Below are 25,396 nucleotides of genomic sequence, written 5' to 3' on the forward strand. Positions count from 1 at the left end.
TCAAAACAACAGCTGTTTCTAAAATATTTTAAACAGTGAAAATGTTCGCAAGCAAGTCATTTAATACATCCTCAATATGTGATTAATTGTGATTAATCCACCAATTACCTTGTGATTAACGCAGTTAAAAAATTAATCATTTGACAGCTCTAATTTTGACACAATGGGCCACATGCAGCAACATTGTCTTGGATTTCTCCAGTATTTTCTTATTTTTCCAGCTGAAGCTGCTCTTTCCCCAGGTGTGCTGAGTTATGAATCCCACTTGTCGGTAAACAGCAGTTGCCTGACTGAACATTTGCTGTTAACATAGGTAATGCTCCCTAAACACTATATAAGGGCAGCTGCCATGCAGTGTGCAAAATGCTCTCAGCAGAGGGATGCACAATGACTCAGAAAAAGAAGATAATCATTATTATCCAAGCATCACAGGACGATGCAGTTCTTCTGTGCAGACACTGGACAATTAGTGTATGCATTCAACTATTTTCCTACCTGTTGTAGTTTATAAGCTTTTTTCTTTTGCTGTTATTTCAACAAACTCTAAAACAAATTAATTCAAATTCTTTTATTTTAATAATATAATCCTTAAAACGACCCCAGGGCATACAATAAAGATAGATGTAAGTATGCACTGATATTCATTCAGTGCATTTTTTTAAATATTCTTTTATTTTAAAATGAATGTCACCTTGCGCCGGACAAATAGTGGACCATGACAACAAGAACATTTCTCTTGGTAAGAGTGCTCTCAACTCTGAAAATGTCTCTTAAATAAAAAGAAAACAATAACAAAACACTGGTGAATCCCAGAATTCAGTTGGAACTAAGAAAAAATAAGAAATAAGACAAAAAAATAAGATGAAATTTATTCCAGCTCAGTGTATACCTAGCCTGTATAGAGTCCACGATCCTTTAGCAGCATCTATTTTGAGAACAGAGAGAGCGGTGGCTAACTTGAGGCTAACTCGGGTGTGGGTGTCACTGTTTCCCTCGGGTGAAGAGCTTAGCTCAGTAGAGTGGATCACCTCTCCTGGCAGACTCTCTCTCTCTCTCTCTCTCTCTCTCTCTCTCCTACCCCACACTGAGCTCATCATTTTCAATTTCTCTTTCTTTCATTCTCCCTCTTTTATTCCCCTTGCCCGGCAGACTAGCAAGAAATCCAACCCTGTGATTTTTTCAAGCCTTCACACCAGCCCATTTTCTCTAAGGGACTGAAACTGAATGGAAAGTACTTGCATTATACCGGGCTGTGTGGAAGACAGTAACAGCTTTGACAGCACACAGTCAGAGGTCAGTATGGAGGCTGACAGTTTTACATTCGCAGCGGTGACTCAGAGTGACTCCTACAAACCGCACATTTTCCTCGTCAAAATATGAAACAAGGTGAGAGAAGCTTTTGGAGTTTTAACCTCGGCCTCAGTGACCTAACACGGTTTCCTTTTAGATGTCTACCTGCAGTGAAGCACCTCTTGTTGTTATTATTGTTGTTGTTATGTGATCACCCCTGGTTGTCTAGCTGGCTGTGGGTCACCAACACGCATTATTTACACTGTTCTGATTCACTCACAGTCAAACTTTGCAGATATTTTCATAAGCAGAATCTGTGCTATTATTTATTTGTTTGTTCGTTTTGCTCCAAAAATTGGTCAAAGATGGTTGACAGAGTGCACCAAAAATTTCCCAGTAAGATTATACTGGACAGGCACTGCCATGCTGTGTCCCATGAGTCCTTCCATGGGGTTTGTAAGCACCTTGTTAGGGTAAATGGCTTTCTTGTTGCTGTCGTTGTTACAAATTACAATAGCATTTTATAATTCAGAGTAATATATGACCAATGTAGCGAGTGATTTTTCATACATCCTTGTCTTGTGTGAGTTACCAACCTGTTGCTTTGGTATGTCAACTTGTCACTTGATGATGAAGCTTTATCTGTAGTATGGAGACAGACTCAGGCTTGTAAACCCATGGTGTGAACCGAGTGTGACGAAATGCCTATATCTGGTACACAAATTCAGCTTATTGTGACAACTGATGGCTGTTACTTTTAAAAAGCTCATTTAATCATTTTAAGCTTACATTAGTGATTGGAGGAAAAAAAACATTTGTTTTCAAAAGAAGGTAGCATGAGCTCTCAGTACCGTTTGGCAGAGGACGGATAAGTTTTACATTTAGGTTATACTAGGACACAGGCAACAGACTTACGCTACATCTAATCTAATCTGACTTAAAAATAACCTTTGAAAAAAAAATTAAAATGTGGATAAAAGTAAAAAGGATTCTAAAGTGACAATGGATTAGCTGGTATCTTAAAGTGATAGTTTGTATTCTTACCCATATAGTGTTATTTGCTCCCCTATGTGAGTGTAACACATCCACCAAGTTTGGTTCATTAACTCCTTGTCTGTCATTAGAAAGAGATCTTTACTGGGAGTATACAGCTCCAAAATGAATGAGGTAGATACAGACTGGAAAACAATGTGATTTTGAGCAGCAACACAAGGCTTAAAACTTGTTTTCAAGGATGCACAACAGCACGTTTGTTTTAGTTTCGCTTTCAACGGTCTTGTCTGCCAGCTAGTTTGTAAAATGCCTTTACTATTTTCTGCTTTAGCACTGCCATTGTGCCACCCCGTAGGCTGAATATGGCACCGGAGTGCTGCTGGGTGGATGCATTACACTGACATCGAGGAGCAAATACGACGATGGGTAAGAATCTGAACAATCACTTGGTAAAGCCACATCTGGCTTTACCAAGTGTATGTTAAACAAATGTGCAGAGAACCTATTTCTCCTATTTAATCTGAACCCATTTGGTCGTCAAGAATTTGGCCCAGATCTATGAACATGGACATATAATTAGTCTCTTTAACACAAGATATTTACTCAGACTGGTCATGCCAATCGAGGGAGAGAGAGATAGATAGATAGATAGATAGATGAAGGCATGCTATAATTGTAAGCCAGCAGTTACACAGAAAACCAAGCCAAAAGCTGCCACATGCAAAGCTTTGCCTGGCTGTGATCATGTAGAGGATGAAGTATGAAATATACCTATCACTGGTGATTATGTCTAAAGTAAACAGTAATAATCTAAAAATAAAATAAAAGAAAAGAGCACGAAGAAGAAAAAGAGCATTTTGTGCAGCTTCTAACTTGAATCTAGCTACTATTGGACTATTGCATTATGTTGTGAAGATTTTTTTTTTTTTTTTTTGGATTAAAACCACCACTGTTTGGCATGTAGCCTTCATCAGGGTAAATCAGTAATTTTCCTCTTCCTCTTTTGTCTACAAGTTCTAGCACTTGTAACACGGCCAAAAACGGAAAAAAAGGTTCAGTCGGCTGAACAGTGTATTCCAACCAGACCCAAATACAATAACTTCAAAAGCATGTTTGACCCTCAAAGATGAAACTTGGAGGATTATTAAGAATGACCTGAGAGGACCACCGACTTGGACTGTCTGTTGACGACAAAGATGATGGTGCTGACATTAAGCCTGGCTAATTATCGCCCCAAAACTAGGCCTGTAATCCATGAAATTCACAAATACATGTCATTATGCTAATCTGTCACCAATTGATTTAACACAATAATGATTCAACATACCCGCTTCATAGAGGCTTTTACATTTCTGTGTTCAAGGCTGCCAACTGTCACGGATTGCTCAGAGAGAGATTAGTGAGCGAGGTGGGGAGTGGAGTGGGTATGTGCACACTTGTATCCACATACAATATACAGTTCCACCAACTCAAGAGGTTTATTGTAAAGTTCAGTGCTTGAATGACTATAAAGCACATGTGCGTGCCCACCCCACTCACATAACTCCCACTTACCCACTGCCACAAAGTAATTGATGAGTCTGATGCAATGTCTCATGGAAATTGCTTAATTCACTTACCGTAGATCAAAGGCATCTGCTGAACTTGTATCCTTGCATGAGAATAAGCTTGGCCGAGCTCTGGTTACTAGCATTGCATGCTTCACTTCACTCCTCTCATCATTATCTGCTTGCTTTGATTTGTTGTGGTGAAACCAAATGTTAACTAAATCTTATTTTAGTTAAGTATGTTTTTTTTTACATTGCTCTCACTGCTCATAAATATATACACATACAGTAGATTAGCCTATTTTCTGCAAACTAGTAATCGCCACAATTCTTCTTGTGGCTGACAATGACATCCACATAGCATGTTATGGATTATTATGATGCATGGTCAGTCTGGTCTAAGAGCAAATCCATCTGTTATCCAAACTGCGCCACTCCAAAATCCAGTAGCCCGAGTATTAGATATTCTGTTGTCTCTAAATGCAATACATTTGATATTTGCAGTGACATCAATTTCGGTTGTGCTCTTGGGTAAACCCATTAAAAACACCACAATCAGCGTTCACCGAAGATCAACCAAAAGCCTCTGGCGTTGCTCTCCTCCAGTCTTGGAACATCTACAAATGCAGAAGGGCAAATGACAGAGTTATCCAGATGGATCCACTGTGTTTTTTTTTTTTTCTGTCGAGGACAAATGCCATGTGAGCAGCATTAGTTAATGGAAAGTTTTTTATTGTTGAGTTTTTTTAATATTCATTAGTTGACTTGTGGTTGTGTAACCCTTTATAAGGTCTGGGCCTTTATCTCTCACACCACTCAACACTGGAGTCTAGAAAATATTAAAAGCTCCCACTGTTTATTACATGTCTGGATATAGGTATTGTGTTTGACCCTGTAGCCAAACAATATAAAATCAAATCCATGAGGATGTTCCAGGTATAATACCTGGACCTGGAAGAGGCAGAGAATATATAGATGGCATGGGTTGGGTGTCTTAGTGCACACCTACTGAAGCTGTTATCACTGCTCCAAGGCAAATGTTTCATGAATGATTTAGGGAGCCCAGTGCATCCATTACACCCCCTCCTGAAAATGCCCTGACCTGCAATATGTAAGGTCTCTGGAGCATTGCCAATACGTTTGTCTCTCGATTCAGCCTTGTTTTCCGGATGAGAGGCTCCTGAAGCTGGAGCAGCTCAGTGAATGTGTGGGGAATGACACAGGGAGGACTGCTGGGAGCTGAATACTAAACAAGCTGGAGACTTTTGTCAATATTTCACTTTATAGCATTTTTACTTTAAATATAATGGATTCAGTATTCTGGAGTTCATTTCCAGTCAGACATCTAGGGGAAAAATTACATTACCTTGATCATCGTAACATCACTTTATTTTATATGTGATAGACGTATCATTTTCATACTAATGAGGCCACTAAGAAGTTTTTTTTTTTTTAATTTATTTAATTTTTCTTTATTTTTGATTTATTTAAATATGGAAATCTCTATAATTACTTCTTTCATGTCAGCATATTTTTTGTTGTTATCTATGTTTGCTCTCTGTGCTGCTGACTCAAACAAATTTCCCCTATGGGCAATCAATAAAGGTACACCTTATCTTATATTATCTTAGCAATTGACATGATTTATGGATCAGATGAGCAAATATTGGTGGCAGACTGTTGGTAAACACACATGGGGATAGCTGTGCCAAGAAAGACAAATATATCGGATATTATAATCACACTGGAGTGGATGAACAGAAAGTTACATCAAAAAAAGCGTCAAAAAAGCACAATGAGGCATTTATGGACTTTTTGGAGGTCAGTGTTTATTTTAGTTCCTCTGAAAAAGACAATCATGGATATATAGTTTTAATCAAAGCATTTAAAAATCTGGAATAAAATACAAATCCAGTGTATTCTGTACAAGGAACAATATATACTGGGCATCTTTTCACAAAAAAAAGTTATATAATCATTTTATGTATGAAATAGGAACTTCAACAGGTTTGTAGTGTATATTGTGTTAAACAACTCTTTTTATATAGCTTTTGAGTATTTATTTCACAATTGCTATTTCTTCTTGTCTCACTGAGTATGATGGCAGTATGTGGTCACTGTAGAGTAAATTACAGAGACAGGCATAAAATATTAAATCATTGTCTGTGGTGTCAGTAAGGCTGAAATAAGGAAACACAGGTTATCGTTTCAGTTTTCAGAAATGCAAACCAACACAGTGAGTTAAAAAAAAACAAACTGAGAAGTTGTGATGATGAAAATTATTAAAATAGTGTTCTTAAAAATGGTGTCCCTACAAGGACCTTAGAGACTGAGCATCAAAAGAGACTGAGCCTCATTTTGGGTGAACTTTAATCCGAGTGAACCTGTGATGTCTGCATGTCTCCACGGCCTGAGGGACTAATTTAAAAATGACACATAGGATTATGATGTTTTTCTAACAATTATGTAAAATCTACATAAGAAAAAAAGCTAAACAGTAATCACTGCTGTTTGCCATGAATTTACCGGAATTGGTCGTCTGTGATTTGAACATGAAACCAATTCCAATGCCATTCAAAAGAAAGCAACACTCTCTGTCTTTTAAAAATCTTGAAAAGAAAAGAAAGAAAGATGTTTTTTTTATTGTTTTTTTTTTTTTTTTTTTCAATTACAAGAATTTCATCTGACAGCAGCAATATGCAAATGAGTGACAAAGTAAAGGAAAAAACAACATAAAGTGCCTCAGTGTTGGGCCTCCACAAGCCGCCAGCAAACAGCTTTTCAATGGTCCTTGACACAGATTCAACAAGTCTCCTGAACTCTGCTGGAGGGATGGAGCACCATTCTCCCAACAGATACTGTGCATAGAGAGAGATATTACGGTCGGGTTTCGGTGCATAAAGCCCTCATTACAATAACAAATGCACATTTGAGAGCTCAGTGGAGCAAAAACCACAGGCGCTGGTCTACAGAGATGTGGAATAGAGAAGGGATGAGTCATCCTTCACTATATTCTGGACAAGTGGGCGAGTGCCTGTGTGTGCCATAGTGTACAGGACCCCACAGTGAGGGGGGTCCACTGGCTCTGTTGTGCTGTGGGGGGCATTTTCCTGGCATGGTATGGCTCCACTTGTCCCCTTGGAGCAGGTGTAGGCAACCATATGCCATGGGAGGCTGAGAGTGTGCAGGTTTTTTTATTCCACCAGGTGATTTCACTGATGACTTCACTTTCAAGCAGCGAGGAAGAACTACACAGTGAAATCACCTGGTGGAGTTTTAGGTTGGAATGAAAACCTGCAGACTCTCGGCCCTCCATGGCACACGGTAGCCTCAGAGGAAAGGCTCACTGCAAATCAGTACAAAGTCATTCAGAGTGATCACCCTTATTCTGTGATGAAACATTTCTATCCTGATGGGAGTGCTCTCCTCCAAGGTGACAATACCACTGTCCAGAGAACATGAGGCATCACTGAATGGTTTGAAGAGGATGAAACTGATATAAGTCACATACTATGGCCTTCACAGTCACAAGATCTCAATCCTATAGGCCTTTTTCACAGCAGCCATTTTGGCATGAAATAGCATCAAGACAGGTGTTACTAATGACATTAATTAAGGTTTTGCTCCATTCAGGTCTAACAGAGCCAGAGTCCTGCTATTGTGCACTCTGGGTCACTGGGGAGGCTCTGCTAAGCTTTAAATGGAATGGAACCTTAATTAATGTCATTAGTAATGCCTGTGTTTACCTGTTATATCATGTCAAAATGGCTGCTGTGAAAAAAGGCCTATTGGAACATCTGAGGGAGATTTTGGAGTGATGTGTTAGACAGCGCTGTCCACCATTATCAGAACACCAAATGAGGGAATATCTTGTGGATGAATGGTGCTTCCACAGACTTGTACAACCTATGCCAAGGCGCATTGAAGCTGTTCTGGCAGATCATGAGGGCCCAACACCTTACTGAGCCACTGTGTTGGTTTTTCCTTTAATTTGTGACCTATCTGTACATGGGACAGCAAAATCTTCAAGCTCCAGGTACCGTATTACAATCAAAGGCAATATTTAAACATAAAAAGTAATCTGAGAGATACTTATCCTAAACATTTTAGAATTAGACATAGCGTATATGACCCCAAAAGATAAAGGACAAAATCCAGTAATACAGTATTGGAAATAAATTTAAAAAAAAAAAAAAAAAAAAAAGTGACTTATTTACTACAAGCTCTCTTTTGCATCTTTTTTTTTTTTTTTTTTTTTTTTAATTTGGAAAAGGCTGTCTATGGATCACCAGATGTACTGCCATGTATTTAACAAACCCATAGTTATGTAATATAGTTTAAAATGTTTTAAAAAGGTTTTTTGGTCTATTTTTATGTTTTAAACTATTAGTTTAAACTGGCCTCTAAAAGCAAATCCCTTTTGTAAAGCAGAACCCCCAGGACTGGCAAGTGTTATGTACAGTATTTCACATATTGGATCAGGGCCGCAGAACTGAACTGACCCCCTAAATTCAATGACAGATGCCAACAAGAGAGTCATCTCAAGAAAACTGGGCAATCGATGGTGCAGATTGATCGGTGAGGGGACTGCAGTGACTGCAGCCCACATGCACGATTCAAAACTTCACTTTTACAGTGCAATGGCTTTTTTTTTTTTTTTTTTTTTTTAACTGTGTATCAGTCTTTTGTGGTCTGGTTTTGTCTGGTCTGCTCTGGTCTAGTCTCGGCTACAGTCTGATTCACAAGTTTGATGTTGTCAGAACTAGTTTGGTCCGGTCTAAACTAGTTTTTAGTTTTGTTTAATCTATGTTTATGTAATCAGTGTCAAATTTGTTTAGTCTATTTTTATGTGGTCTGACATAAGCTGTGCACTGATTCAGAGGCTGCCTCCATTGACGATTGCACACATCACTGTCTCTCAACAAGACTATCCCAGTCCAAAGTGTCTTCTGAATGCAACCCACGTACGCAACCTTGTTTTAGTAAAATTTGGAGGACACAACTGGTGTATCTTTTGCTGTCCTCCATGTCACAAAATTCATTTTGCACATCATGATTTTGGAAAGCTGTAGTGTTGGCAAATGAAAAAGAAAGTGAAGACTACATACATGTACATACATGTATATTATAATTATAAATATTAAAATTAAAATAGATAAAGTGAAGTTTGTTCTGAGAGTGAAATAAACCCTTTCTAATTCGTGTGGAGGCAGCCCCTGAATTGGGACACTGCTATGGTCTTATGAGGCTTGACGTATTCAGTCTTAAAGGAATATTTAACCCAAAAGTTATTGTTTTGATTATATTCTCACACAAAGTTGTCTTGGATCTCTGCCAAAAAAGTTTTTCATGCATAGTGATATTTGGAAACCATTTTGAACCATTAAATTGGCAGACCCCACAATCGTTGTTGTTGTATAATTATCTGATTATCTTTTGAGATGTTGCATCACAAATTTATTAATTAAACTAACAGGTAAAAAAAAAAAAAAAAAATCAAATTAGATATTAGAAATAGTTTTACCTTGATTTTAATAATGGTTTCTTTCACTTTTTTGTGACTGAAAATACATCCGTCGACTGCAGTGGACACCATGCATCAGCAGTATAAAAAGCGACCAATTGATGTTTTTCAAATGTCCTCTTCACTGTTGTTTTTTTTAATGTTCTGATGTCTATTCATACCATTTGCTCTTAGTAGTTTAAGTAGTAGTTTAGTAGTATAGTAGTTTTAGTAGTCTTAGTAGTTTTGTGTAGTTGTGTAGTTTTTTTTTTTTTTTTTTTTTTTTTTACCTATATTACGTTCCACTGAATCGTTTTTTTTTATACTGTTGATGCATGGTGTTCACTGCAGTAGACAGATATGTAACTCCTTCAATATAAAATACACTGAAAAAGAATTTATTGGCCTGATTTTTCACTTTTTCACTTCAAAATAGATTGCTGTTGGTGGAAGTATTCCTTTAAGGTTTGATCCAGTCTTGCCTGCTTTTTGTCATTGTTTTTTGTCATTGCCTGAAGTCTGGGTGAAACCATAATCAAAAATAATTGTAGCCTGCTTAGAGTGCCAGATGTGGTAGGATTTACTGCAGTGGGCCAATCTGGATGATATCAGCTGAGTTATCAATAAAAAGTATACTTTAATATAATCTGGCACCTAAGACGGCAAACATTACTTGGCCCTGGTCTCTTCTTGTCAAGCCTAGAGAAGTCTTTTCTGATTTTGACCTGCTTTCTTGAGGACTGTTGAGTTTTGTCACCAGCAGCTAGTCTATGGTGTCTGGCTCAGCATCCATGCAGGTCTCCCAGGGATTGCGTGGCATGTGAGGCATGGAGATCAGGAGCAGGGCGACTCCACTGAGGAGGAGCAGGGTGAAGGAGGCACACGCACAGGTGAAGGACCAGGAGTAGTAGTATTCGATCCAGATGGTTTCATCACTGTCAATCATACGCTTGACAGACTGGCGCATTACCTCAACAGAAATGATGATGCACAGGCCTGTAGCCAAATATAGAAAGCATTGTTTGTAATGGGTGCAAAATGAGCAATAAAACAAGCCTCCTGATGCTTTTGTGTTATGGTATTTTTCTTGTCATTGCCATTTTACCAAAAATATTTGCACTTTAACATCTACATAGAAAAATCTACATCTACATAGAGTGTAAAAATCTGCTAATCTTTATATTGAGCCCACACACCATCAGTGCTATTCTAACACTTTGAGCAGCCAACCCTGTAACCACATTAACTTCATGAGTGCAGAAATAAGTGTCCAGTCAACACTGGTCAACTCTAAAAAAAAAAAAAAAAATGCCACTAAGGAAGCAACTTTATTAATAAAGTAAAGTAAAAGTAAGAAAGGGCCTGATTTGTGAAGGTGATTCAACAAATTTCTGACCTGCAAATGCAAAGAACATTCCAGCAGGCCGGAGCAGGTAGTCCCGCCCCTTTCCAAAGGAGAAGATGACACAGAGGGTTCCCAGGATCATGAAGAAGAGGCTGAAGATTGCGATGGCTGCTGCTGAGATGTTGTACTCTGAAAGGAGAGAGGACAGACGGAGAAAAGAGGAAGGGTGATAAAGACAGAGGCAGCAAGAAGGAGACAGTATGAGAAGGAGGAAAAGCGAGAAAGAGTGGGAGAGGAGAAAGACAGCAAGAGAGATAAGTAAAGCGGGATGGAGAGACAGCAATAGTGCGCGTGACGGCAATAAAAAGAGTGGGCAGGAACAGAAGGAGAGGTTGCAGTATCGTTTACACAGTAATTGTTTCAATATTATACTCCGGCAAGTTATGACACTGATAATTAGCCTTTAAATCAGCCTCGCTTAAAAAACAACAGTCTTGTATCCAAACTGGCAACAACGCCATCTGCATGACAGATAAGATGCTGGAGGCTTATAACAAGGTGATTAAAACATTTCTCTCTCCTCCTGCCTCATTGTGAAACAAAGATAATCTCCGCCCTCCTCTCCAACACTCCAACTGTGATAGAAATGATCCTCGGAGCATTCTATCCCTTATTAGCACCCCAACCATGGCATAACCAAATGCAGTGCGTGTGTGCGTCTGTGTATTTTAGTTCTTGCACACACTGTACCACATTTCAGCCACATTTCAGTGTATGTTCTACAATGCTGATAATTCATTTCCTTTATCTGCTTGTATTTTAACATTGACACCAATGTCAGTCAGTCACTATATTTATTCTACTGCTGCAACCCTAACTTAAACCACCCTGCTAGTTATAAAATACTGAAATGTTGTATAGCCCTCTGTGTATAGCTTGTCTTGCACTTACCATATTTCTTCAAATAGCGGCCATGGCATTTATTGACCTCACCTGCAGAGGGTACCAGGCCTTTATTTGAGGAAGGCTTTTATTAGAGAGTGGCATTTCTTTCTACTTCCCTAGGTTTGATAAGCACTTTTGCTCATATTTTAGTACAAAGCCTCCTTGTCTCGTCTTGTCCATTTGGGTACTTGCTTTTCAAAGTGTTTGATATCCAAGTTTCAGGAGTGTAAGTGAAAGCATCATTAGATGATGTAACAACTATGCTTTGCAGTCAGCCAGTAGCAGCAGCCAGTAGCAAGAGATACAGCAAGTTGGATGTGCAGGAAGAGTGCAAGACTTACAGAACTATGTGGTGAGTTTTCAATTTTCAAAAGGAATTTTTAGAGGTTTTTATGGCTGAAAACTAGAGGCCGCTTGACTTTGGTGACGAAAACAGTTAGCAAGAGAAAATCCAGCTGTGTTTTATTCCCAGCCTGTATATTGAGCCTGGCCTTTATTTGTTCGTGTCAACCATATCCTCTGCACGTATTGGACAGACGGCTCTTATTTGACGAAATACAGTAACATTGTATGAGGTCCGTTTGTGTTTGTTGTATGTACTTTGTATATGTAATGTGAAACTTAAAGCTGTCAGTACAGCTCTTCACCAAAACCTGTTTTGCTTTTACCTCTTTCCATTAAATATCCCAATAAAACGTTAGTTTTACCCCCCATGTTGTACGACAATAGCACATACATAATCTGTATTTGCTGGTTGCCATGATTCATTGAGGCTACATCACATTTATACTGAGCAAAATATTCAAACCTCAACACGCCATTGTTTTATTGCTGCACCATGACATAAAATAGAAAAAAAAAAAAAAAACCTGATGTCTGGTGCAGCATTTTGTGAACATTACCCTGTTATTTAGCACAAAACATGTGGTATCTTTGGAAACCTTGGTATTTCCATTAGAATTGAAAATATAGTCTGAACAAAGCGGCGTACATTTGTAATGGAGGGTTGAAGCGTCTCTGTCTGTGTAAGTGTGCAGTTTCGTCTATGTCTGTTTCAACAAAGTCTGTAACTATGCGTACATCTCTGGTGTGAGCCCTCTGTAGCTGAAGGAAACAGCCAGCAGATATCGGAAGAATGGACGAGCCTCTCCCTGAAATCTCATCCCTTAGAAAATAGGCATCTAGCCATAATGGAGAAAATGGAGAACAGAGGATAATGTTGTTGGTTTCTTTCTGATATGAGCTGAGCTAAATCGTTGTACTGTGTGTGTGTGTGTGTGTGTGTGTGTGTGTGTGTGTGCGTCTGTGGGTCTGTGTGGGGTAGGCACATGCAATATACATACCCTTATCTGTATATGTAACATTTTGCATGCATGAAGGAGGAACTGTCATTTGCCTCCATTTATACTTTGTTCCTTATTTTGCACTAATTTGTTTTTTTGACATCATGTCTTCTCACCACAGATAAGACATTTAAAGCCTTTATTTTCTCAAAAGCAAACTGTCTTAGATCTCTCCCAACATGTAGGTCGACTGCACGTCCTCTGGCTGAGCCCCACCCAGGAGGAGAAAGAAAGAGGGGGCACCCACCTTTTTGGGTCTTGACTTCAAAAAGTTCAGCTTCTTCCCCTGACGTGAAGTGTTTGAAGTAGGAACAGTTTTTTGCTGCAGAGCAAGACAGGAGGACGACAGAGAGACAGAGAGAGAAGATGAAAACATCGATTGAAGTACAGAGTGCAGGTGGCTTTGGTAGACCCCACCCCACCCCCACTCTACATGTTTCTGCACTACCAATGAGAGAAGACCTCAAATCCCTCGAAAGACACTGTTAGAAAGCCTACCAGGCGGCATTCGCAGTGTTAATTAGACACACTGCACATACAGCTGTGGAAGCAATTCTGTTAAAACCAGCGTAAAACATGGCCTGCTCTAATGGAATCATGTACAGCATGCTTGGTGTTTCACACTGATTAAATACACCATGCTGACTGGAAGACATACCACCACCACCAACATTATATCAGCCTTGTTACTAATCATCACTTTGGAAAGATGTCCTCGTTTGTCAGTGTGCAGGCTAACCATTCATAATACAGTATCACAGTTAAACACCTAATTGGTTATGTCTCTATAAACCTCATATCTCTAAAACAGCTTCCAAAGCCAGCTTCTTCGTGTTTCTTCATTCTCAACCATACATTTTTAAAACATCTTTAGAGTGCATTTTGAATGGATTTCCAGGTCCCATCATTAAAGTTACTCAGTACATTAAGGAAGGTGTCACCTTTGAGTTAATTTGGTTTAGTAAAATATACATGTAAAGATTATTATCATTAAGATCATTAGGTGTGCGACTTAAGCTCATTTCTGATGCGTACTGACTTAGGGCTCAAACTTCAGTCCTCTGATTTGCTGATCTTACTACACAAGTTAATGAATTATAAATTTTTTTGCTGTTTTTACCTCATTTTGTTATGTTCATGCAATGAAAGAGAAATATCTCTCCACAAAGCTATTTCTCCATTGGTGAAGAGCCAACATGCATTTGAGACTGTTGCAGCTCCTTCTTGGCTATTTGATCACAGGGATGTTAAACACCACCCCCGAATCACAGCAGTGCCCTGTCACTTGCTGTCATCCCAAAATAAAAATGTGTCCTAAGCTCAAATCTTTTGCTACCCATCACGTCGGCCGCCCTCATCTCCCAGCAAATCGGTTCCAGTGCTAGCCACACAAATGTGCTTGTGTTCGCCGTGTATAAGAATCCCATAACTAATCTTCAGCCACATAAAACATTTCTATGGTGCGTTCCTCTTCTGTACATTCATCTGTCTATTTGCTGTCTCTGAGGGTAGATAGGCAGGGTGAAGTGATGTCCAAATCACCATCCCCTCTTCCCCCCACCCAGCATCCTTTCTTTCTGAGATTAAACCCATAAAGCAGACAAGTCTTCACTCTGTCCACACAGAGATGGACAATGTTTGTTTGTGTGTGTGTGTGTGTGTGTGTGTGTGTGTGTGTGTGTGTGTGTGTGTGTGTGTGTGTGTGCGTGCGTGTGTGTGCGTGTACCAGGCAACAGAGGAGCTGTTTGTTACCCATGATGAGAAAGAATCACTAAAGAGGTAACCTAGCAACAGGCTGCTGCTGGTCTTGGCTAGTCTTATCTATTTACCCATGTAAAGGCATATCGAAAGCATGTATGTGTGTGCATGTGTATGCGCGCGCGTGTCTGTGAGTGTGTATCAGGGGACTGAAAGGCTAGAGACAAGGAGAGATGGAGGCGGGGTTACAGTGCAGATTGAAGTTGTAGATATATTAGTTTCATTAGCCTACTCTCATTAGGTCTTCTGGGACAAAACTAATATGTGTTTGGGTCCAGCTTTAAGAATTACTCCTGTCTCCATGAAGACATTATCTGCTCACCACACAAAGACAAGACATTATAATGTGCCCAAAGGAAGCTTTAGGAGATTAAGTTTTTATTTATCTATCTGTATAAGCTATCAAATGCTTGGGTGATGGATTGAGAAGAAGGCTGGTCTGGTTTTGATGCTGCTGTGATAGGTTTAACCATTTAATGTAGGCTGCATTTGAATAAAAATCTGTTATATAAAATTTTGACTGCTCTTTTTAAGTATTTAGTTTCATAATGTCTAATAGGATATATGTTGCAGAGAATATCAAATATTATTCCCACTGAAGCCGAGGCAAAAAGCTTTACTAGTTCAGGCAAACCAAAATTTGGCATTACATCATTCCCAGATGTCAATAAAGAGGAGTTAGAAGACGAAACATCTTGTTTCTTCACTACTTCATCTTGGTTAGAAGACAAGAAGAGCCAGTGCACCAATATATATGGCAAAATCTTTTTTGCTTCCTTTTGTCAACATCTGATTTGTCTTCACAGTGATGCAGAGGATCGAAAATGGAAAAAGCTCAAATTGTGCTGCCAGGTCCAATATGGAGGTGGCACCTTGTGCAGTTGCTGCTGGAGTTTCCTGTCATTTTCCCCACTCAAAACATAGAACATCCATTATGCCATCTACCCCATACCTCCACAATGAGAACATAGCGTTCTTGCTCACCTCCATGCCCTCTTTCTTCATTGTAATGCCAAAAAAAAAAAAAAAAAAAAAAAAAAAAATTCAGACTTGAATCTCAAATCTAGATGTTACACCACTGATTGATGTAACATGCAGCAAAGAGGGAAATATTTGGGTGCATATCATTGACCTTGCAGGCAAGCTAATGGGGATACTTAGTTCCAAGGAGGAGGGTGATTATGCAGAGGTATCGCCTGTCACTTCAGTTTTGCCTCCCTCCATTAAAGTGTGTTCCCTCTTTGCTGCCTCCTCTCTTTGATATTCAGCTTCTCCTTTCCCCTCCCCTTCCACGATCTCACTCAAACTGTGCCTCGCCATCCTCCCCTCCCCACCTGTCGTTATGCATTTTTTAGGTCTTCCTGCCTCTCTCTCTGCCACCTCCACGTTCCCTTTCATCCTTCTTTCAGTTTAATATGCCAATGGTTTTCTCTCCCCTTCACATTTGGTTCCCCTCTACCTCCTCCTCTTTCCTCTCGCTTTCACTCATCCTTGAAATTTTGGAGGATAGATGGCACTGCCATCAAAATAAATTGACTTTTAAGTGACTGTTTACACCATGTCAGTGTTTCTTGTTTTTCCTGCAATGATGAGTGACAGATGGACCATATTTAAAGTCTGGATAGCTTCTGTTTTTCGCAGGGGTGTTGGAGGGAAATGTTTGATGGTGTGTATGTGTGTCTGTTCTTTTTATGGCCGTACAGAATGACCGACTAATTCTGGGTCAATGTGAATAGGGTGGCGGTGGTATTTGAATGGCTATTCCATCTGGAGCATTCATAACTGGGACACAACAGTGCTGGAGAGCCCTCACAGCCCTCATGATCCTGTTTGTCTGCATATATCTATATGTGTGTGTGTGTGTGTGTGTGTGTGTGTGTGTGTGTGTCTGTCTTTATATTGACTTTTTTTTCCACAAAATTAAAAAAGTAGTAAGTTTGACCAACATCAGTGTGGCTGTCATTATCACCACCGCAACAGACACCATCATTTCCAACATCAAATCTCTCTGTCATCCCTTCCCAGGAAATTGAATCATTCCCTCTTGGCCTCTTGTGACCCAAAGGACCATTGTTCTCACCTGATGTAAGGTGACTCCAACCCACACGAACGACAGGGAGGAAAGCAATGAGCCAATGATATAAATGACCTGGATAACGTCCCACACAGGTTCAATACCCGGGACTGAGTCAGTCAGAACTGAAGAAGCTTCTTTGATGAGAAATGAAAAGGTTTCAAGAGGCCACAAACAAGTCCACTTGCCCTCGATTCAACTCTCCATGGGTAATGTGTTTTTATATAGCCTCTATTTATGCAGCGAGTAACAATTAATTCCTATGGACCTTTAACTTGTTTGCTGAATGCTAGATGAACCCCACTCACCCCCACAGTCATAATGAGCAGGAACCAGACAGGAAAATGACCAGGTGTCTAGAAAGTGAAAAAGGATGGCTCAAGGTGACATCATTACATAAGTGGCAGAGAGAGAGTGAAAGAATTGGGGGCACCAGCCAGCCATTGTGTCCCCGATATTGTTGGAGGCTGGAGGACACACAAAAGCAGAGGTGGCTGGAGGATGAGTTAGCTGTGTAATTGTTAGTGGGCTGATCTCTTCACACTGCAGTTCTCCAATAACCCGCAGAAGCGCAGGATGTTCAACAACTCCGAAACTCTGGAACTTCGTCTCTCGTAATAAACTTCTCCTCCCTTGCTTCATTGCACATATATGTTGAGGCACACACACACACACACACACACACACACACACACACACACACAAACACGCACACACACACATACACATAAGCACACCAGTACCATTTATTATCTTTATTTCCCAGCCGAACAGCATGATGTGATTCATAAAGGGTTTGTTTGATTTTTACAGCACTCAAGCTGTCATGCGTCATTTGTGGGAAGGTAATTTCAAAAGTCATTTGGGTTCGCTGCCTTGCTGCTGTTGTTACGCAACCTCTTCACAAAAGCAGTGTAATTGCGCCGGTATGAAAAAGTGCTTGTGTACGCGCCTCTCGACGATCAACTCCCCCTCTATTTGGGAAAATGCAAAAGCGTGTTATTAAGTCCAATCACCACTGCTTGCCATGGGTATACATCAAGAGCGTAATCTGTTGTTGTGAGCTGCCAATTCACTCCGGGAGCCTTTTCTATACCTGGGTGGTTTGCATTTGCGCTCTATATGTACTTCCATCCCACAACATAGACATTATGTTGAGAAGCTGATAAAGTAACAGTGGTGTTGTTATCTCAGCCAGTGAGCCACTCCATCGCTGCCTATACTTGGCGGCCACTTTATTAGCTAAAAACCCATCATGTGCTATACTAGACTTCCTGTTGCTTCCAAGACCCCCCTGTGTGTACAACATGTCAATGAGAGTCCGTGTTCATGCCTGTTGTTTGTGAAAAGGCTTTTTTAAGCTGGTATTTTTGCATTAAGGCTGAAGTCTGAGAGCGTGCAGCAACTCCCACTTACTCTGTGGTGGTTGCACCAATTGACTTGTGTGTGTTTTCTTGATGTTTGCCCATCTGTGTTTTTGAATAAATAACCATTTCTTTTTTTCAGCTTTTTATTTCACAAGTGCCACCGATCAGCTGACTAGTTTGTTAACAGGACTGTGTACAGTTGTCCCTCGGTATAACGCCGTTCACCTTTTGCGGCCTTGCAGTTTCGCGGATTTTTTTTTGTGCAATTTTGCATGCTTTTTTTTTTTTCTGGACTTATTTTTCTACAAAGGTTTGAACTTTGAGAGTGTTTAAACAAGACAGAAAAGTGAGAAAATGTTAATGCCTGTCTGAGAAAAGTGTATAAAGTGTGTAGTGAGGGGTTTTACAGCCTTAAAACATCTATAATAACTGTAAAAAATAAAGCTGACTACTTCGCGTATTTCACCTATTGCGGGTTATTTTTTTAACGTAACTCCCGCGATTGACGAGGGACCACTGTATGTCACTCTATTGAGCCTCTCATGGCTACCCTGATCCTAAGCCATGGTGCTGGGCGAATATTTAAATATAGGATTTTCCAATTATGGCATTGCTCTCTGCATTACCTCTGTGGACAAAATAATAAAATAACATGGATTCCTCCTCTCTGAAATATGATCAGACGGAGTTGAGCCTTGGCACAAACACCTCCAGCAGCAGAGGGGACAAAACAAAACAAAACAAAACAAAACAAAACAAAACAAAACAAAACAAAACAAAACAAAACAAAACAAAACAAAACAACAACTAATTTTCTAAAACAAACAAACAAACTAATAATTCTCTGAAATTATTTAATTTTTACATGTTCAAAGTGACATCATGCTTAATACCAGCATGGTCACAAGTGGTGTCCTGTGCACGGTACACACACACGGAATATATACGAGTATTCCTCTACTTAATATTCTGTTGAAAGGTGTATTTAATATTAATTTGTGGGGGCATAAGGAGTGCCATCCTAAATATAGCTGTCTCTAAAATCCACCGAAATATTATTGCAATTTTTTATCCTAGTGGCCAGTGGCCATGGACATCATTATCAACTGAGGCATTCCTCAGTAGATGCCTTGAAATGAAGGCCGAAGCCTTGTTACCCAGCTCTTGGTTTTCTGGCAGCTGGAGGTGTCTCAGATTGTTGCAGACAAAGAGCTATCATGCCTCTCTTGGACCTTTGCTCTCTCGGCTCCCACGCTAACATCCCAGCAGTGTTTGGCCTTGGGTGGTTTGTGTTGTCCTAGCAGGCTGCTGAATGATGCCCGACTCAAGTTTCTCAGGCTTCTTCATCTGAGTCACAACCTCGATCATCTCTGCAACACTGTCACCTCGGTGCCTCATGGGACCCTTGTTAGTGAAGCTGTGTGTCTTGTCTGATCTGACCTCAGGCTCAAAGTTATATGCAGCCATGACAGCACAGTACATGGCCCTGCAGTCCTCCAGTGGCGGGTAGCATCTTTGGTCATGACATTTTAGAGGTGCCAAGCGTGCAGCTTCATCTGACGCTTCCTGCTCTAGTGCACTGCCGGCTACCTCGTCTGACCAGTTGTTAGTTGGGTCTTGATTTGCCACCTCAGTGTTCTCATACTCACTGCCATGTTCTGCAAAGGTGTGGTCTGCTTGTACCACAGAATCCTTCTGGTACAGCCTGGCCCAAAGCCAGGTGTACCCAGGAGTGAAGATGCAGTCATCTTCTACATCATCGTGGCTCATGGAGGCGCTGTTGAGATGACGCGGCAGGTCAATCTCAGAGTGTGGACGCAGCTTCAGAAGGTGTGTGCCAGTCTGTGGATTCTACGGAGCAATGTGGCATGCAGTGTACTCCATATATTCAAGGTCCTCTGGAGTGAGCCTCGGCTCATAAGCTGTATTTTCCTCGTCCAAACAGATGGGAGAAGGTGAGTTGTAATTCCAGAGGTTAGAACCAACCAGCGAGGAAAGAACTTGAAATAAAGGGTGCACTCTGGCAAAGACTTTATATAGCATCTAAAGTCTGACACTGCTATAAGCCTGAGTCTACCTGTGTTGCATATCAGTAACTGTTTCTCTGCCATCATTTTTGTTGTTGGTATCCCACTGAATAAGTCAAAAATAACAATAGAAATTCCATATCATTAATACAGTATGCTATTTCTACTAAATTGTGTTAACACTGACCAACAGAACAAGGCTGATTTGCAACAAACTCAATGTAAATAAATGATACAAATAAGCTAGCTCTGCTGCTAAGTGCTTTAGATAACATTTTTTTAATTGAATCTAAATTCAGCTCGCAATGCTTTAACTTTTGGCAGAGGTAGGTTGTTTAGCATGGTAGAGTGCACATTATCACTCCAATTTCCTTAACACTCAACAAATGTGCTGCAATTGTCTCTCATTATGTAAAGTCTATGTGATACTGCAAGGTCAGGCCTACCTGGATAGCTCACCCTACGCAGGTTGTAAAGAGGAATCATTCTGGTTACAGATTGCCAGTGTCCAGTTTTAATTATAACTCAATGGAAGTCAGCAATAAAGGTATGTTTCAACAACTAGTTGGCTGATAACCCCAGTATTGTAATGACGACTTCACAATGCTACCATCTGTCACATGTTGTAATGCTCAAATCTGCTCAGTCTAGTGATTAACTGCAACACTTAATCAATGAAAGTAAAACAACAACTATATCAGTGGTATTCACAGTTAACACAATATTTAAATATTTAAATATTTAAAGTAATAGTTATGAATGAAGAAGTGGAAGTGACCATCATTTTGAGACATCAAAAGAGTGCTCAAGGTGAAACCAAATGCATTTTGTGCATTTTTCAAAACAATTTTCCAGCCTTGTGACAGTGCTCGAAATTGTGCTTTTTTCTGGTTTACTCCCAATGAAGCTCCTGCTCTCATGGCAGTGAAGGAGTTAATGAACTGAAATTGGTACATATATTACACTCATGCAGACCAACAAATACCACTATATAATTCTGAACCATCACTTTAATATGAATAGACCAAAAAACTCATCTTTCACATCCACTGTGTGTTAACACGTAGCCTAACTGAACAGCGTTTTCTCAGTGAAATGGGTTATCTTTGATGAAATTGTAATAAATGGCCAGAGAAGAGTGTAACTGAGCTAAAACTCTTTCTCTGTGAAGACAAAAGGCCAAATCATTCCGCAGAATGTTTAAAACCGTTTTTTAGATTAGGAAAATTTTGAATAACTAGAGTGAGTGATTAAGCTTTTAGCACTACTATACATGAATATAATGAATTGCACTGAATTGCCTGAATTAGGATAACATTGTGAGGATTAGGTAGCCTGTAAGGACACTTCCCACAGGAATAAGTCACTTTATGAGTATTAAAATAATAAGGTCATTAGAATACCAGTAGTGCCTGATTATTTCAGGCAACTGTAAGCAACCCAGCAGCAGGAGTTATAGCATGATAACAGAAGGTCACATAATTAATCAAACTACATGATAATGAATCTAATCACGCATTGCTCAGTTTCCTTAAGACTCCACAAATGTGTTGCAAATTCTGCACTGTTAGATGGAGTTGAGCTTCTGAGATTCTGTGAAAAGCCACCGACCTCAGTAATTTTCTCTTTGGGTGTTGGAAAATTGAAACATTCTTGTAGCAAATTCTTTGTATTTGATCCAGTTTTTAGTTGCTGCTCGTTTAGAAGCCAGCAGTGAAGTGACATGACTACTGTCTCAGTGATATCAACCTGGAACTGTAAAGATTCCATAACAAATGTGCTGTTTATGACATCATCACAACATGCCACGGAGTCTTTGTGAGCCTTTCTAATGTAGCAGGAGCAGCAGCAGCAATTAAAAATAATTACAGCAACATCAATATATACATATTATATAGATATATATTTTATACATATTTAAGTCATACTTGATGTAATTTAAATACATGTGATGAATTCATTAACATGTAATTTTACATGTTAATGCTATAGACCTATAGTGATTATTTTTGTTTGTTGTAACTATTTGAAATACTATCATTTTTTTTTAATTACTACTAGTTTTGGTTCCCATTATTTGTATTAATTGTTTTATTATTTAATATTAGTTGTTATTGTTATTATTATTGTTGTTGTTATTATTGTTATTGTTATTGGTTGCTAGAAACAAATAGTGGCAACAAACTTTTTAATACTTTAATGAGCTCGTCAGGAGACTTGTCATGTTGTTGTTGTGTCTGGAGGTTTTCTCTGCAGATTTCCTCTAATGGAAGACTCTTCTGTGCCTTGCCCCTTTTGTCACCGAGCCAATTAAATGACCTTTCTCTAGCACCAATCAGTCCCTACCACTCCAGGTCAAGTTGAGGAGGTGAGAAGCAGACACCCTGATACAGCACTGCTGAGTCCTATGTCTGGCTAATGGAGGTCAGAGCTGGCTCATTCACTGTATTGGAGATGTCACATGGGCAGCTACACTGACATCACAAAGGTAATTGAACAGTCAGCTGGGAAAAAGTTCATACAATCAAAAAGTACATAGATTCTGGTTACCCCTGTGGTTTGCACACTTTTACACCAGGCATCTCCCACATCCCTCTCCCTCTCTCTTACCTCCCCCTCTCTCTGTGTTCTTCCTCTGTATGACTCTCCACCTCACCATGCAGAGGTGCTGCTAAAAACCCAGGGCCCTTTGACAAGATGAGGCACTAGCTGAACCTGTCTTATGTGTCTGACTTAGTAACAGTATCACCTTTCCTCAGTGAAGGCCTCCCTCCAGCTTGGGAACCCATAAAAATACTCCCCGTTTTCTTCTCAACAGAAGCATCCACCACCTGCCCACTCCACACCTATCCTTATACCCCTTCATCCCTCCTTAGCCTCCTGGTCGCACCCTAACTCATGAGGTGCAGCTGGAAGCCACACTTCATTAAGACCTGTGCTGATCGTGAGGAACTGGAGCCGGAGGCTAAGTCAATGACGGAGTCAGATAGAAATCTCTCTGTTCGGCTGCAAGGCACGCACACACACAGCCAGAAGCCAGGTAGATACTGTTTACTCCAGCAATGGCTCCAATTGAAGGGAGCTTGTAGCTGAGTGAGTCTGGCCACTAATCAGTGCATACACAGGTGCTTGTCAACATTGTGCAAAGTATATGGATTCATCGGTCAAACAGTTTAATTGAGTGAATCTCCTCAATAAACTATTCATAGTGCAGCATCTTGCTTAATGAAGGCAGACTTCCAATCCACTGCAATGCTGTGAGTCAGGGCAATTAAGAGATGTAAAGGTTAATTTCCACTTTTTTCATTTTTACATGGAGTAGAAGTCAGTCAAGGAGAACAGTGTGCCGACAATTAATTCAAAACTCTCACTGTGACCCTGGAGTGATCATGTAAGAAAGAAGTGTGATGTTTACAAATAAGAGAAAGAAGAGCTAAGGAGAGCAAAGGATTTTTTTTCCAGATTTTACAAAGAGGATGTCAGCCCAGACTGAACAGCTTCATGTTTTCCTCATGTGTGCTGGGCACTATTGCAGCAGCACCCTTCCATTATGCACTTGACTTCATTTGTTTGAGGGTGCTTAATTGGCAGTCTGTTCAAAGACCTCCGCTGTGGAAGATAATGATGGTTCAAGGGAAGAGAAGAGCAGGGCATAGAACTGTCACACATCCTGGCCTCACACCAAACACACTGCCATGTGATTGTCTGTGTGTGTATGTGTGGATGCACGCATACATGCATGACAGACACCATGCACGCTTGCCCATGTGTCTGTGCTTGTGAAAGGAGCGAGGAGACATACACACACACACACACACACACACACACACACACAGAAGGAGAAGGCTATAGAGAGGGCAGAGGAGGAATTGGATTGGGAGTGTGGGAGATTATCGCACAGCTGACCAAGTCTGCTCACACCACTTACTCTGACTTTGCCACCTGTTATCCGTTGGCTACATTTTGACAGTGACACACACTCTCAGCCCCTTTTACTCCCTCTCCTCCCATGTAAGCAATCCCCAAAGAATTTTGTATTTTTCCCTGATTTTAAGGCAAAGAATGCTGGCTTCATATTCAAGCTTTTATTGAAAAAAAAAATTGAACCCACTTTGCCCACTTTTCCCACCCACTTTTCAGTATTTATTTGTGGTAAAAGTGCAAGGATTAATGAAAACTGAGGGGCATTGTGCTGAAACATTCAGACATCCAAATTGAGATGCTGTTTTTAAAGTGGCTTAATGCAAATTGAGAAAGAAGAAAGCAAATGAAAGATAATAAAGGGAGACAGCACAACAAAGAAGGATTATGTTGCCACTATGGTGTGCTTTTGAGTGCAGGATTTTTTCGTTTGTTCAACTCTTTTTCTTTCTTGACCGGTACATTTGCACGGCTACACACGGTGGACCAGCAGCTAAGACTTCTTTAAGTTTCTCAATCCAGTTTCAACCATCAAAAGTTGTTTTTTTTTTCACTATCTTTTTAAAACTACAAAAACACTCCTCAGTCTACATAGACATCCAGGTGATGTTTCAAATCAGAAGCGCTAACAGGGGAATCAACGTTAAGAACAAATTCAATTCGTTAACACCACTAAACCAAACTGGGAAGACTTGTTTGTCACCATGGCATCCATCAAAAAGGCCTTGCCCTAACACAAACACACACACACACACACACACACACACACACACACACAGCATCACACAGCTGGTTTCCCTTCGCCACTAACAAGATAGAGCAGGTGAATAAGCGGCGTACCTCCAGGTAAGCTGATGGGGCCGCAGCCTTTGCCCTGCGGGTCCTCCTCCACGATGAAGATGCTCTTCTTGCAGAGCCTCCAGAGGCCAAAGTGGGCAGCCTGGCAAGTCGTGTTGAGCTTCTCCACCCGGGGGCTCAGCACGGCCCAGTGGTCAGTCACCACCGCCGCCAGCATGGACGACATGCCCACCAAAATCACCAGAGACGTAATCTTGACCTTTGTGGCCTGCTCTTCAAACATGTTGCCACTTGGCGTGTGTGTAAAATTAGGGATGGGAGGGAGGTGTGTGTTTGTCTATGTGTGTGTGTGTTTGTGCACGTGTGTGTCTTTGTGAGCGATGTGAAATGTGAGTGTGTATGTGTGCTGTGCCTAGAAGAGAGTGCGCGTGATCTTCGAGAGTTTCCAAGCGCGTGCGTAAGAGAGTCGAGGCTGCGTTGCTTGT

At 40.3% G+C, this 25,396-nt stretch overlaps 1 protein-coding gene across 1 annotated transcript; it reads right to left on the reverse strand.

Moving 5' to 3' along the window:
* Window positions 1-10,096: 10,096 nt before the first annotated feature.
* cacng1b (calcium channel, voltage-dependent, gamma subunit 1b) lies at window positions 10,097-25,194 on the reverse strand. The gene is made up of 4 exons (XM_030058639.1): window positions 24,954-25,194; window positions 13,214-13,288; window positions 10,730-10,867; window positions 10,097-10,329 (listed from the first exon to the last, which is right to left on the reverse strand). Exons 1-4 carry the CDS (start codon window positions 25,192-25,194, stop codon window positions 10,097-10,099), a joined length of 687 nt encoding a protein of 228 aa, XP_029914499.1.
* Window positions 25,195-25,396: the final 202 nt, after the last annotated feature.

The sequence above is a fragment of the Myripristis murdjan genome, chromosome 8 (genome assembly GCF_902150065.1).
Source record: "Myripristis murdjan chromosome 8, fMyrMur1.1, whole genome shotgun sequence".
NCBI classification, from domain to species: domain Eukaryota; kingdom Metazoa; phylum Chordata; class Actinopteri; order Holocentriformes; family Holocentridae; genus Myripristis; species Myripristis murdjan.